General features: G+C 40.8%; 1 protein-coding gene across 3 annotated transcripts in view; it reads left to right on the forward strand.

Annotated features, from left to right (window-relative positions):
• LOC311520254 (gamma-aminobutyric acid receptor subunit alpha-2) overlaps positions 1-14,753 on the forward strand; it is a 356,749-nt gene that overhangs the window by 260,157 nt on the left and 81,839 nt on the right. The window contains exons 1-2 of one of the 3 annotated variants that reach the window (XM_084627591.1): positions 12,124-12,275; positions 12,961-13,049. In XM_084627591.1, the coding sequence (XP_084483717.1) occupies positions 12,979-13,049 (71 nt within the window). In that variant the 5' untranslated portion in view covers positions 12,124-12,275; positions 12,961-12,978. Of the gene's footprint in view, positions 1-12,123; positions 12,276-12,960; positions 13,050-14,753 lie in introns of those variants that run through there. The other 2 variants (XM_084627589.1, XM_084627592.1) reach the window with 2 other exon arrangements.

Consider the following 14,753-nt stretch of genomic DNA (forward strand, 5'->3'; position numbering starts at 1 on the left):
CTTTGGCCATTTATAAACTGTTGAGTTTATCCATGATGTACTGAATAAGTTTTGTCAACCCTTAAATTAAATTATTTATCCATGTATAAATTGTTTTAGTTATGATACACTAAAACAGGACTTGCCATTAATTTTGGAAATAAGATATGCTGGTCTCCTGCAAAGGTAGACCCACTCTCGAATGTGTAATCTCTATCAAAACTCTCCACAGAGACACATTGTAACTTCAGTTTTTCTGTTTTGTTGGGTTCACCCCCTTCTTTAATAATAGTTATAATTAAGAGTTGTGATTATTTTGCTCTTCTCTAACTGAGAGATCCCCTAAGGCATAGCAAAGAAACGCCCCTCAATTGGCATTGAGAGACCATTGGGTTTCTTTTGTCTGGAGAGAAGAAAACTGAGAGGGGACATAACAGTTTTCAAGTACATGGAAGGTTCTTACAAGGAGGAGAGAGAAAAATTGTTCTCTTTGACCTCTAAGGATAGGACAAGAAGCAATGGGCTTAAATTGCAGCCAGGATGATTTAGGTTGGACATTAGGAAAAACTTCCTAACTGTTAGGATAGTTAAGCAGTGGAATAAAGTGCCTAGGGAGCTTGTGGAATCTCCATCATTGGAGATTTTTTAAGAGCAGGTCAGTCAAACACCTGTCAGGGATGGTAGATAATACTTAGTCCGGTCATGAGTGCAGGGGACTTGACTAGAAGACATCTCAAGGTCCCTTCCAGTCCTACAATTCTATGATTGTTAAGATTTGGCCTGCTATTTCTTGTTTCTCTAAACTATCATTTTTTTGTAATTTTGGGGCCAGGGAATTACTTGAGGCTCAAGAACTGAAAACTCCTTTTTATCCCATATAATCCGAATCTAGGAAACCTACAAAATATATTTCACCTCTATTTATCTGTATGGAGATCACTAATACCTTATGAAATCAAGCCCATAGAACAAATAGAAGATCTTTCTGAAGATCATGGAGAAATTACTTTTTCAGTGCGCTATTGAATGACCTTCGGATCCAAATAGTCTAGAAGTAGCTGGAGAAGCTCCAAGACTTAGAATGTTTAAATGTATATGACATATTTATGTTAGTCTCTAAGGTGCCACAAGTACTACCATTTCTTAGAGCACTGATGTTTCATCACAGTTCTATTACTGTTGTATCCCCCAGTCCCTCTGCTAGGGGTTTTTTACAGTTTAATTTTTATCAGGAGACTTTGCATCAGTGTAATATTCCTGAGAAGTCTAGCATACACAGTTTAGCTGCTTATGGTTTCATAATGCTGCCAGAAGTGAAAAATACATGACATTTAATCCTTAGTCTTCAATTTATGAAAATGTGATTATTAAAGAAAATGAGCAAACCATAAGGGTTTATTCTTTTATATGATCAGCTATGTTGATCTCAGATTATCATCTTAATTTGAGGATTATTTTGGCTGCATCTTTTTAAGAGAGATCCTCAGAAACCTTGCCAACAACAAATAACTTTACATTGTATCTGCACCACCTTCGCCTGGGAGCAACTATAACTCCAAAAGGCAGTACATATTGGCACATGGCAGGCATTTTTAGCCCAATGTATAATTGTCAATTTTTACTCCCCAGTAGATTCCCAGATGTCGGTCTATTAAACTTGTTCTTACATTAGGTGGGATAATTGACATATAACAGATTGCTTATGCAAAGACACATGATCTATATGTATGTATTGCAAAGGAATACCTGAGGATAGATATACGTTCTTAAGTGTGAAGCTTCCAGTACTTATATGGTGATCATGATTACATGAGCTTGAGACATTCTTTGGAAGATTTCCATAAAGAGAGGAGTGTCTTACTCTTCAAATCCCTATGGCATTTTGGAATAGTTTTAATCCTACTTTCATATCTTTCATTCTCTCTCTCCTACCAGTCATCTGTGACATCAGAAGGTGCACATCTATCCATGTGAGGGTAAAAAGGAAAGAACAGAGCAAATCCTCAGCTGTCACAGAGCTCTGCTCAGCACAGCTGAAGAGAGGTAAGCAAAGTTCGCTTTAAGCCACCTCTTAGCTCTTTCAGTCTCTGGTGGTGCTTCAGGACTGCTTTAAATTCTTCCAGTTTGTACCAACAGGCTGTTACAATGGCTGGGCTTTGCCAGAGCATAGCACACTCTGGTGACACCCATCCCTCACAAACACGACCCCTCTGGCAAGGGGCTGGGAGTGGAGTGGCTGAGAACCAGCGCTGTCAGCTCCTCACTAGCTGGGAAAACACTCATCCTGGGGGAATCCTCATCTGCTCCATTACGGCAGCTTTCTGGTTCTTTTTGTCCACTGGCACAGCAGGTGCTGATAGTGGCGTGTGTGGAACAGGGGTCAGAATCTAGCTCTGAATATTTATGAAAATGTGTTTGGTATCAGCTTTTACACATCAGACTTCTGTGATGAGAGAAACAGTTACGCTTTTAACTGTGCAGTAGTGTATGAAATAATGGAATGAAGATTATTTATCCAAGATGTGTGTACGTGTGTGACCCGAAGCACCCCATATTCATACTCTACATGCTATTGTAGTAATCTTTGTATAAAATAAGCCTTGTGAGGTATCATTTGAAAACCAATAATTTGCTGGTCAATAATATCATGGTGAAATGTATGTAGCAACATTATTGTAAAGTTATGAATTCCCCCATGTGATGTTACTTGTTCAAAACCAGACAGCCCCACTGAGGCAAAAGAGTTAAACAAGCCTATCCTAAACAAAGGAACTTACATTTAAGTAGTAAACAGACCCATCAAGCTAACAAGGGGGAAAGCAAGCCTCACACTAACAAGTGGGGGAGAAGACAGCATGGTATCTTACACCAAGCAGGAAAAAGAGGCTTGGTCTGGGTTTTACTTTTCAGAAGAATTCATTTACTGGTCTATAAGGATGGGGCTGAACCTCAAGTGACAATCAACTGATTGTATACAATATTACTGTAGTATAAAAGCATAGAGTGAGGTCTGTTCTGAAAGCTAATTGCACACTGGTGATTAATATCATTGTGAATTGTATGAATTAACACTACTGGAGGAATTATGCATACTCATATTATGTCTTAAACAATGGCTGTACAGTCTGCTCAGACAGGAGTGAATGTCACAGCTCTCTACCTGTCTCCTATGTAAATTAAGCCTGGTGGAATCAGAAACAATGGAAGCCTTATTTACATAGAAATCCATAAAGGGGGATGGAAAGCCCACAAAATGGGAAGAACAGCATGAGGTCATCCTGCCTCTTGGAACAAGTTCATTGAACTTTGTATGATATAAGCAAGGAAAGAAGGCATCTTTGGCATCCATCACTGGACAGACACAAGGGAACAGAGCCCTTGCAAGCTGAGATAGATGGGTCCATCAACCAAGGGAGCGGTGAGGTGTCTGGAACTGGATGTAGATGAGAAACCTCTGTAGGCAAAGATCTTTCACCTAAAACAATGAGGGAAGCCAGCACCTTGTAGTTTTGTGGAAGGCGCTGACTGAGGGAAATTCAGCCAGGGCTGGAAAAAAGAATGACTGGTGAGAAAAACTATCTTGAACAAAGCCTGTATCTTGGTAGATTAAATTTTAGAAGCATATTTTGTTTTGTTTTATTTGTAACTCTTTATATCTTAATTCTTTGAAGAACTTGAACTCACTTAATCCTATGTATATTTTGTTAATAAATGTATTTCATTTTATAAACCAACTCAGTGCTATGTTTAAAAGGAAGTGTGTATTTACCTCCAAGTAACTTAATATGATGTAATATGGTTTTGTGTCGTTAGAGAAACAAATGAACCATATTATTTCTCTGAACCAAGGCTGGTGAAAGCAGAGTGGGGCGGTGAACAGCCTGCTGAGTTCAGAGCAGCTGAACCAGGGCTATCTAGCATACACAGACATTAGAAGATAAGCACCTATCCCTGTGAGAGGAAAAAGGAAAGAATGGAGCAGATCCTCCGCTGTAACAGAGCTCTGCTCAGCACAGCTGAAGAGAGGTAAAGCAAAGTTTGCTTTAAGCCACCTCTTAGCTCTTTCAGTCTCTAGTGGTGCTTCAGGACTGCTTTAAATTCTTCCAGTTTGTACCAACAGGCTGTTACAGTGGCTGGGCTTTGCCAGAGCATAGAGCACTCTGGTGACACCCATTCCTCACAAACGCAACCCCTCTGTGAAGGGGCTGGGAATGGAGTGGCTGGGAGCCGGCGCTGTCAGCTCCTCATGCTGGTAGATGGGTTGTGAGCATCCCAGGTTGGGATCTACAACTGCAAAGCATTGTGAGGCACCCAAGGTTACAGAGCAGGCAGTGACTCAACCCCTTACTAGTTGAGATTGCACCCCAGAACGTAACAATGTTCACTTTTTGCAAATACAGTGATCACACAGAAGGGGACTGTGGCAGCCAAAAAGCAGGTATGTGGCTTCGTTGTGCTTTGACAAACATGGAACATGTCATAAAATTGTTCAACACCGAACACGTCCTTAATTACATATAGGCTTAATGTAACATGGGGTCCAGCACATGAGCTACATAATTTTTGTCCTTTCAGTGAGATCTTTGGTAAATCTTGGCCAGAATACTCCATGGTGACACTATCTCTTGCATTATTTGTTGTGACCATGTCCTTCTTGCACTAACATGCTTCAGCTAATATTAGTCCCAGTGAGGATTACTGTCTGTGAAAATCCAAGGTAGAGAACAGTAAGAGGCACAGTCTTTAGCGCCCCAAACGATTCTGCCTCTGTAAGCATATGCTTGAATCTGGAACAGATATAGCTTATTCTATTAGATGAACTCCCATTATGTGTTTAAGCAGCACAGAACTAGAAACTAGGGCTGGTTGAAAGGTTTCTGTCAGAACTTCACAAAATTGTCTTCAAATTTTGTTAGGGAACCAAAATATTATTGACTAAAATTGAAAAATATTCACAATTTCAGTTTGCTTTTTTTGACAGTCTAAAGTTCCTATGGAATAAATTAACACTTTCTGACCAGCTCTACTGGAAACCCATGCCTCAGCAAGATGCAGACTGTACGTAAGTGAGGGATTCATTTTAATTTCTCCATTTTTGTCTAGTAATCGATTGAACTCTCGGAAAGTAGAATTTAACTTCAGATAATGTCTGTGTGATAAACAGCTAGGGCTCAGTTGTGACATTTAGCCACGACGCAAGTTGTAGCAATGAAGGGAGTGGTGTACTCCGGCAGGAGCTCTCTAAGGCATTGGGACTTTTAAGCAGGCACAGTGACTCCAGAGCAACCTGGCATGCAGGGAACATCTGTGGGGAAGGATGTAGGGTGTATTCCCCTCAATGGCTGGCCAGCTATGCTCAGAGTGGAGATGGACCTTTTGCAGAGGCTGTCACTGATGGTCCTAAGTAATCTTTGCATTCCCTGAAGGCAAAGACTTCCCTAGTGTCTGGTCGCCTTGTGGACAGCACAAAGCGACAGAAGCTTATTTTGCCTTTTTTGTATTCCTGAACAGGGACAGAGCACAGGTAGATCTAAAGCTACAAACTCTTCTCTAGAACTCACTCCATAGTCATAACTGAATGTTTTCATATTTTCAAAGAGATAACTATCCCCCATAAAGTAAATGTCTAGCTTAATGTTGTAGGCCTGATTTTTAGAACTGCTGAATATCTCAGTACCTCTGATAATGAGGCCGTAAATGTCCTAGACTGGAAACTCAATATTTGAGATCCAAAATTAGTGGACATCTTTGAAGCAGCAAAAACTTTTCTCTAGGCCAAAGGAAAATTAAACAACTGAAGCCAAAATACTGCATTTGGAAAATTAAAATAATTAAAAAGCCTCAAAATAGTTCTAAAAGCTAGAACATATTCACATTTTTTGCTTTCTGGAATATTTATACAGGGCAAAAGTCTAGCATTGCTTAGTATTCTAACTTAAACATGTTTTGTGTGAGTTGCCTAACTGCCTCCCTCTGTCCGTAATCTATACAGGTGTAAAAAATAAATATGTAGATGGAGAAAACTACAAGGCCACCTATTCCCTCTCCTCCATTACAGAACTAGCACTTAGTTTTCCTGAATGGGAGTCATAAATGTTTGTGGTGATCATCTTCACAGCAATATCCTGGCTAGTATGTATGTTGCGTTGCCCTCTACTGGATGAAGTGTTCATTGTTTTATGATTGTCTTGCCAGGAGAAGCTAGTGTCGTCTAAAAAGGTTATATAAGCCTCATTTCTACTGATAGCTAAAGGCGATTCTCCATTAGCTCACATTGTACAGGCCTGCTTGTTTGACAAAAAGACTGAGAATCCTAACGCTGCATATAGAGTATGAGGTTAGGTCAGGGTGAGCTCAGGAAGAGTAGTCCGGTGATTAGGGTGCTAATTTGGGATTTAAGAGTCCCTTCTCTGCCACACCTTCCTGCTTGACTTCAGGCAAGTCATGTAAGCAGTAAAATGAGGATAATAATACTTCCCTCCCCACTAGAGAGTGGTGAGGAAAAATACATTAGTTTGTGAGGAGCTCAAATACTTCAGCACTGGGGGCCATATGAGTACATAAGATTGTTGTAGTTTGCATGAAAGAGTCATGAAACTTTTGATATTAACATCCAACTGTTGAATTTAATTCCAGTTACTCTGCAGTGCAGTTAAAGGTGATCACCCTTAGCTGGAGGAATTATCTAAATCCCTACAAGTCAGAGGTGGGTGATTTGAGGGGAGGGGGTTAACACTAAGGCATAATACAGGCTAGGCAGCATCCCAGGAGAATCTAATAGTGAATGATACATCCTACAAAATCTAATACAATTCTATTAGCAAATTGTAGAATTTTCACAAGTATTTTCCCACTTCTTGATGCAACCCACATGTAAACCTTAGAGGGGACTCTAGTTTTAAGTGTTTTGATTAAATGAGGAAGGTGTGTGGAGGGAAAGTGCATATAACTGTGAAAAGTCTTTATTCCACTCCTATCTTCAGAGACCCATACCTTCCACATAAGAATAAATTGCAAAGACTCTCGTCTGTGAACACTTCCATGATTTTCTTCCCAAGATAAATGTTTAGGATTAGTTTCCCTCCTCATACATGAGTCATTGGAACATTCACCTTAAGAAATCTTGATAATTGGTCTCAACAGAAGTCAGTACTTGTTTCTGCAAAATCATTTAGGGTCAGATTCTGATACACTGGTTCACAATGATTCCACAAGTTGTTCCATTAAGGTGAATAGAATTATTTGTTAAGCAGGGTACTACTTGACATGAATAAAAGGTATAATAATTTGGCTCTTCAAAACAAATTTTTAAATAAATAATGCACCCAAACCTGCATTTCCACTTAATGAAATATTGACTAAAAATTTTCCAATTCACTCTATTTCCTTATTCTTGGGTATGATTGTCATTCCTCACAGTTCTGGGTCAAGACATTCTAAAATGACCAGTTGAGATCAGAATACAGTGAGGATCAGCTAACTAAATTCTATTTAAGTCAATATGGAGTAAAGATAAAAGTTAATACATCAGCCTGACTGAAATGTATTAATATTCTTTTGTTTCAGCCACTCATTGGCACAAAGGCTAATAGACAGAGTAAGGCAGTGTTTCCCAGTAAACTAATCTGGGAAGGCACCTTAGAGACTAACAAATTTATTTGGGCATAAGCTTTTGAGGGCTAGAAACCATTTCATCAGATGCATGGAGTGGAAAATACAGGAGCAGGTATAAATACATGAAAAGATGTGAGTTGTCTTACCAAGTGTGAGGTCAGTCTAACAAGACAAATCAATTAACAGCAGGATACCAAGGGAGGAAAAATAACTTTTGAAGTGGTAATGAGTGGCCCATTTCAGACAGTTGACAAGAAGTTGTGAGTAACAGTAGGGGGAAAATTAGTATTGGGGAAATTAGGTTTAGGTTTTGTAATGATGCAAGCACTCCTAGTCTTTATTCAGGCCTAATCTGATGGTGTCCAGTTTGCAAATTCATTCTAGCGCAAGTAGAGTAGGGGTGTAAGGGGATGAGAGCTGAGGAAGCGTTGTTCTAAGTCAGCCACAAAAAATGTTGGCATACTGTAGGGCCATGCGGGTACCCATAGCAGTCCTGCTGACTTGAAGGTATAAATTGTCTCCAAATCTGAAATAGTTGTGGGTGAGGACAAAGTCACAAAGCCACCAGGTTTGCAGTGATGGTATCGGGGATGCTATTCCTGAGGGCTAGAGGGAGAAAGTACAGGGTCCACCTCTTGGGAGCAGCGGACAACAAAGAAAACAGATACACCCAATGTAAAACAGCAAAAATAAAAGGAAAGAGGAAAAAAAAGAGAAACACACACAAAAAAGGAAAACCAAGATAAAGATGAAAAAGAAACAAACAAATACAAGAGAGAAAAAATAGACAGAGCAATGTAAAGGTGATGGTAACTGTGCCAAGGCACGAGAGGTGTCAAGGTTCCTCCCCTACTCTGAACTCTAGGGTACAGATATGGGGACCTGCATGAAAACCTCCTAAGCTTACTTTTACCAGCTTAGGTTAAAACTTCCCTAAGGTACAAATTAATTTTATCCTTTGTCCTTGGAATAACCACTGCCACCACCAAACTCTAACTGGGTTTACTGGGAAACATAGTTTGGACATGTCTTTCCCCCCAAAATCCTCCCAACCCTTGCACCCCACTTCCTGGGAAAGGTTTGGTAAAAATCCTCACCAATTTGCATAGGTGTCCACAGATCCAAACCCTTGGATCTGAGAACAATGAAAAAGCATTCAGTTTTCTTACAAGAAGACTTTTCACAGAAATAGAAGTAAAGGAATCACCCCTGTAAAATCAGGATGGTAGATACCTTACAGGGTAATTAGATTCAAAACACAGAGAATCCTTCTAGGCAAAACCTTAAGTTACAAAAAAGACACACAGACAGAGATAGTCATTCTATTCAGCACAATTCTTTTCTCAGCCATTTAAAGAAATCATAATCTAACACATACCTAGCTAGATTACTTACTAAAAGTTCTAAGACTCCATTCCTGGTCTATCCCCAGCAAAAACAGCATAGTGACAGATACACAGACCCTTTGTTTCTCTCCCTCCTCCCAGCTTTTGAAAGTATCTTGTCTCCTCATTGGTCATTTTGGTCAGGTGCCAGCGAGGCTACCTTTAGCTTCTTAACCCTTTACAGGTGAGAGGATTTTTCCTCTGGCCAGGAGGGATTTTAAAGGGGTTTACCCTTCCCTTTATATTTATGACAGGAGGAGACATAACAAGAGTCACCAGTAAATTAATGGCTTGATCTTGCTGTTGTTCCAAACACTCAGTTGATCAGTGTGACACTGCTACAAATGTGTATGTCCTAGAACAAACTTTTGTGGTGTGTCTAGACTGGCATTTACAAACAGATAGAGGAAACTAACCTATTAACTAAGTTAACAATTCTGTGCTAGAAGTTCCCTTGTAGTTTCCTTGATTGTAGCAGTAGCCCCCCTATATAACTGAAGAAGTGTCAATATTTAAAAATGTGTACAGAGGAGAGTAACAATGACCATAATAAGAAGTCTCTCTTTTACACTTGTAATACAATTGCTGGCCTTAAATAATTGGTACTGGTTGTTAGTAATTCTTGCTTTTATTTGATCCCTGTATCAGGCCCATAGAAATAGTCTGGAAAAATAACTAGTCAAAGATCTTTTCCTACACTGGTAGAAGGCTTAAAACTTAAAAACATGTCTGAAGTATTAGGAATAGAGTTTGTAGAAAAAAACTGAAATTTTCAACTAGTTCTCTGGTAGTCAGAAATATACTGAATTTTTCTTTGCAAATTTTATGTAAAATTTCATAGAATCATAGAATATCAGGGTTGGAAGGGACCTCAGGAGGTCATCTAGTCCAACCCCCTGCTCAAAGCAGAACCAATCCCCAACTAAATCATCCCAGCCAGGGCTTTGTCAAGCCTGACCTTAAAAATATCTAAGGAAGGAGATTCCACCACCTCCCTAGGTAATGCATTCCAGTGTTTCACCAACCTCCTAGTGAAAAAGTTTTTCCTAATATCCAACCCCCACTGCAACTTGAGACCATTACTCCTTGTTCTGTCATCAGCTACCACTGAGAACAGTCTAGAGCCATCCTCTTTGGAACCCACTTTCACGTAGTTGAAAGCAGCTATCAAATCCCCTCTCATTCTTCTCTTCTGCAGACTAAACAATCCCAGTTCCCTCCCAAAAATTTGACCTTTTACTTAGGAAGCTAGGAGTAAATATGAAACCTGGGTACAAATACTTCCTGCAAAAGGTAACAAATAGCTAGAGTAGTGATGTTGGAATACAGTTGAAGCAGTTGAGTCTTGTCTTAGCAGTTTGAAGGGCACGGGGAAAAAGCAGATAGCCTGAGGTGTGAGATAAGCCAAGAAAAGGCACAAATGTTGGGCATGGTGCTGTTTAGCTCTTCCTCCTATTGTCATGTTTTCTTAACAATGAAAATAAGGCTAGGTTGAAAATAAATCTAGTTCTTCAATTATCAAACAAAGCATGATCTATTCAGAGTACAAAATCCAAGATAATAAACAGAACAAGTAACAGTAGTTCAGTCAATATCAAAGAAAGACCGTATACTAGAAGGAAGACAACATGATATAAAAGGGCAACAGTAAGTCTGCAAGCTGGGTAGAAAGTTGAGGTTTGTTTCCTCAGCTGTCTGAAGCCTGAGCTCCGTTTAAATGACAGAATTTTCATGTCTCTGGATTTCAATTAGACTGTGCCAATGGACAAGTGGGGAAGAGAATATTAATGGTACAGATGAGACCATGGTGGGAATTAGATAAGCCGACAAAACTCAGTAATTGTTTGTTTAGGTTATAGCACATTAAACACTTTCTTTGAAAGTGGTGATTAAGAGGTTAAAAAGGCCACTGCAAATATTATTTAGCATTTAAGGGATTTCTTTCTTCCCTACTTTGTCTGTGCAAGAATAAGCTAATTTTTTTGTGTGTCTTATCAGTATCTTACCACATTTATGAGTTCACGTTTACTCATGCATTGTCACTAGGGGAGGTCGTGTCTCGTGTATATTTAATATGCTCATATCATCCGAACTTATGATTCATCAGTCGTGAAGAAAGAAATTAACCACGCAGCTCCTCTCTTTCCCGCTTTGCATTTTCACAAGGGTAGCACTCTAAACACACCCAATAAGAGGCTGTGTCTCTCTTTTCCTTTAGTCGTCTGCCAGTTTCATCTCAAATTAGATGCATCAACAGAAGAAGGTACCTCTTTCGTGCAATCGCCCTGTTTGCATTTCATCACCTGAGATAAAACAGACTACTAACAAGGAAGATCAAACACAGCCCCATAGAAGAGGGTGGATAGGGCTCTGCAGCTGAGCTCTACATAACGTGCTCTTCAATGCACATGGAGCTGACAAGTGAAAGGCTAAATAAGGAAACAACCCCACCCTCCTCCCCACTCTATCTTGCTTCAGCTGCTGCTCGGCTGGTGCAGCGGCCGCACAAGTCACATTTCAGCTCCTCTCTCCCTCCTCCCCTTTTCAGTGCAAACTTCTTTGAACTCGTTGGGCTGGGGTGCGAACTGGTGGCAGGGACGATTGCGGTGGCCTGTCCGGACAGACCAGCGAGAGGGATGCCCGGCGGGGAGCAGCTGCAAGGGACAATCGGAGGCCCAGGGGGCTGCTGCTGCTGCCCCGAGAGGCTCGCTGGGGGGAGGGGGCCGCACAGGGGAGCCCGTGCTGTGCCCCCGGTGAGGTCTGCGGCTGCTGAGAAGGAGATGAGGGGCAAGGAGGTTGGGCTTTGCTCCAAGGCGCTCCTCGGAAGTGCCCCGCGCTGGGTGGGGTGCCTGGCGCTGCAGGGCAGCGGACCAAAGCATTCTCTGGGGCGGGGGAACCCTGGGCAAGCGCCTCCCTTGCCCGGGGTGGGCTGACGAGCGCGCGGGAGCCGCCGCTGCGGCAGCGCGCGGACTCCCAGCCCTCGCGCCGGCCGGCCGGCGGAGAGTCAAGCCCTGCGATTCCGCCTCCCCCTCCTCTGGGGGGAGGGGGAGCGCGCGCCAGCTGTGTGCGCGCGCGCACACTCTCCTCCTCCTGCCGCCCCCCCGTTCCAGCAGGCTCGCGCTGCTCCTCCTCGCGCACATAGCACTCCGGAGCGGCTCCTCTTCGCAGCGCCGCTGCAGTCTGGCTGCTCGGCTCCAAGTTTCCCCATCTTCAACATCCTCCTCTCTGGTGACTAGCGCACGGGGGGACTCCCCCTCGCCCACCCTTCCTCGGTGCGCCTCCTGCTGCTGCTCCCAGGTAGGGACCCCGTCGCCTCTCTTCTTGCGCTGCTGGGCATGCCCCCACCCCCGGAAAGTCGGAGTGTCTTCGAGGGGAGATGGAGAAGGAGGGGGGGCTCCGACAATGGCCCCCTCCCTTAACCTCAGACAAGACAGGCACCCTGCGTTGCATTAGCTAAGCTCCTTGTATTCTGCAACTTTGACCTGCACTGTAGTTGCCCCTTTTTGCTTTTTGATGTGAGTCTATGTCCATTATTATTATTTTTTAAACGGCTGTCCAGCATGTTCCGCCTTTGGCAGCAGCTGCACCGGTTGGTTCACAGTCATGCCATTGAACCTCTGCAAATGAGCATGATGATTATTTTGGGGTGAGTGGGTTGCGGAGTATTGTAGTGAACCGAGGAATGATTAAGAACTGATTATTTGTTTGGTCTTGTCGGGGCGTTCATATTACAGAAAAAAGAAGCATCTGATGCATTTGCTTACATGCCACTTTTGATTATGAATTACATACTTGTACAAAGCAGTATCCTTGCAAAAGATGGAGCTATAAGTTGCTAGTAAGGGAAAGTGCTTCAGGAATCCAAGTGTTTTCTCATCTCCATTGAAGTGGCATGTATTTTTCCTTTGGTTAAGTTGAAAGCCTTGCTTGGTGGAGACTCACTGTAGCTCTGAGTGGGTTTGTATTTTTCTTGCATGGTTAGGTTTTGCAAAGAGCAGCTATGAAGGGGAAACTGACACTCTACAAGATGCAGTTGGGTCTTCTCCTTTTATTGGTGGGGGTGCCAACAAGGTGAGCACAACGTTTCTTATTGCTGTTCAACAGAAACGCATATTGTGTTTTGATCTGCTCCTAGTCATTTCCTGTAAGGGGTGATAAAAGCTAGCAGGGGATAATATTTCATAAAAAGTCTTGGTTAGTTGTTTTAATACAATATTTGGCAGATTCTAGATCAAGTGCAGTGACCAAAAGAGTTCTGGGGACAATGTCAAGTTAATTACTTACCTTAAACAATTCGCTACACCGGTGACTTCACATTTTTAATTCAACCATTTGAAAGACAAAAAATACACCCTTAAATATTTTCTTTGTAACATTCTGAGTTGTAAGAGATGTATTGGAATCAGTATGCCACTGCCAATTTACACCATAAGTTAATCACATAGAACAACAGTGTAGGCAAAGTAATAGATTGTTGTGAAGTCAAATAGCAAACTACAATTTCTAAAATAACGTTGGCATTTTTGAGTATGGGCTTGTCCTTTTTTTTGGTCAACACAACAGATCCCAGAAATGATATTTAAGCTTTAAACCTCTAGGTGGAGATAGCATACAACTTCACAGACCCATAAAATAAAAGAATAGCCTGGTTGATTAATCAATTTTTCATGTTGTTTAGAGATCTCCATTTCTAAAGTGACAACATACCAGAAAGTAATTTTAAACATAATTAGTTTAGTGTTGCCTACGCTCCCTAAATATGCAATTAATTGTAATTTGTAACTTCATTTTACTTGTTTCAACTGTGATCGCAGTACGTTTTCTGGGTAATATGATTTTCAAAATTATAGGGGCCTCATATGGCTGAAAATCTCTTCATTTATTTTGGTCTGATACAATTACCTGGTGGTTATCTCTCAGTGACTAGAATTACCTAATTTTTAAAAATAGGTCATCTATCTTACTTTGCACCCAAACATGGTGCAGTATTAGTTAAATCACAGTGAGCTGAATCCTGTAGTCCTTACTCACATGAATAATCCCATTGATATCAAAGAGACAGTTTGTTTAATTAAGGGCTTTCATGTGAATAAGACTTGTAGGATTACGTCGTAAGGTGATATAACTATCTAAACTGGGGTTTTCAATCATATCTTGACTTCAAAAACTATTCTGTTTTTACAAGAGTAATATAAAAGGCAGATATTCATACTATCGAAGTATAGGTGAAGAAAAAACAGCAATAGTTTTAATTTCCACACAGAGCTTTTAATCTTATTTTACATGTGACATCTAGGTATTTGGTTTGTAAATTAACTGATTATGCTTGATTATAAGGATAGTATCTTGGAAACCACAGACTGCAATAATTTACATTTAAATACTTCCTCCATGATGTTTAATTGTAGGGTGAAAGGAAAATCCTTTCTTTGTTAATTTTTAGGTTGTTTTGTCATAAATTTAAAGATGTCACCTGATTTACTTTTGCTGTAGATCAGACAAAATGTGTTAATTTTACATAGTACAAATTGTTCAATCAAAATTCCTTGATCAACACTGCAGTTGCAGAAGATAAGCACACAGAAAAAAGAAAAAATCTGAAAGATAAAAATACCTGCAGATTTTTGAAAAATAGCATGAACTGGTAATGCATCTAACATGTTGTTTTACTGCCCTAATGCTCCACACAGGTATTAAATAAAGATGGTGTTCTGATATAATTTATTTCACAAAAATGATGCTTAAAATTTGGTTACACAAGAACATTTCAATATG

Source organism: Lepidochelys olivacea, assembly GCF_965140295.1.
Source record: "Lepidochelys olivacea isolate rLepOli2 genome assembly, chromosome: 4".
In the NCBI taxonomy this organism is placed as follows: Eukaryota; Metazoa; Chordata; order Testudines; family Cheloniidae; genus Lepidochelys; species Lepidochelys olivacea.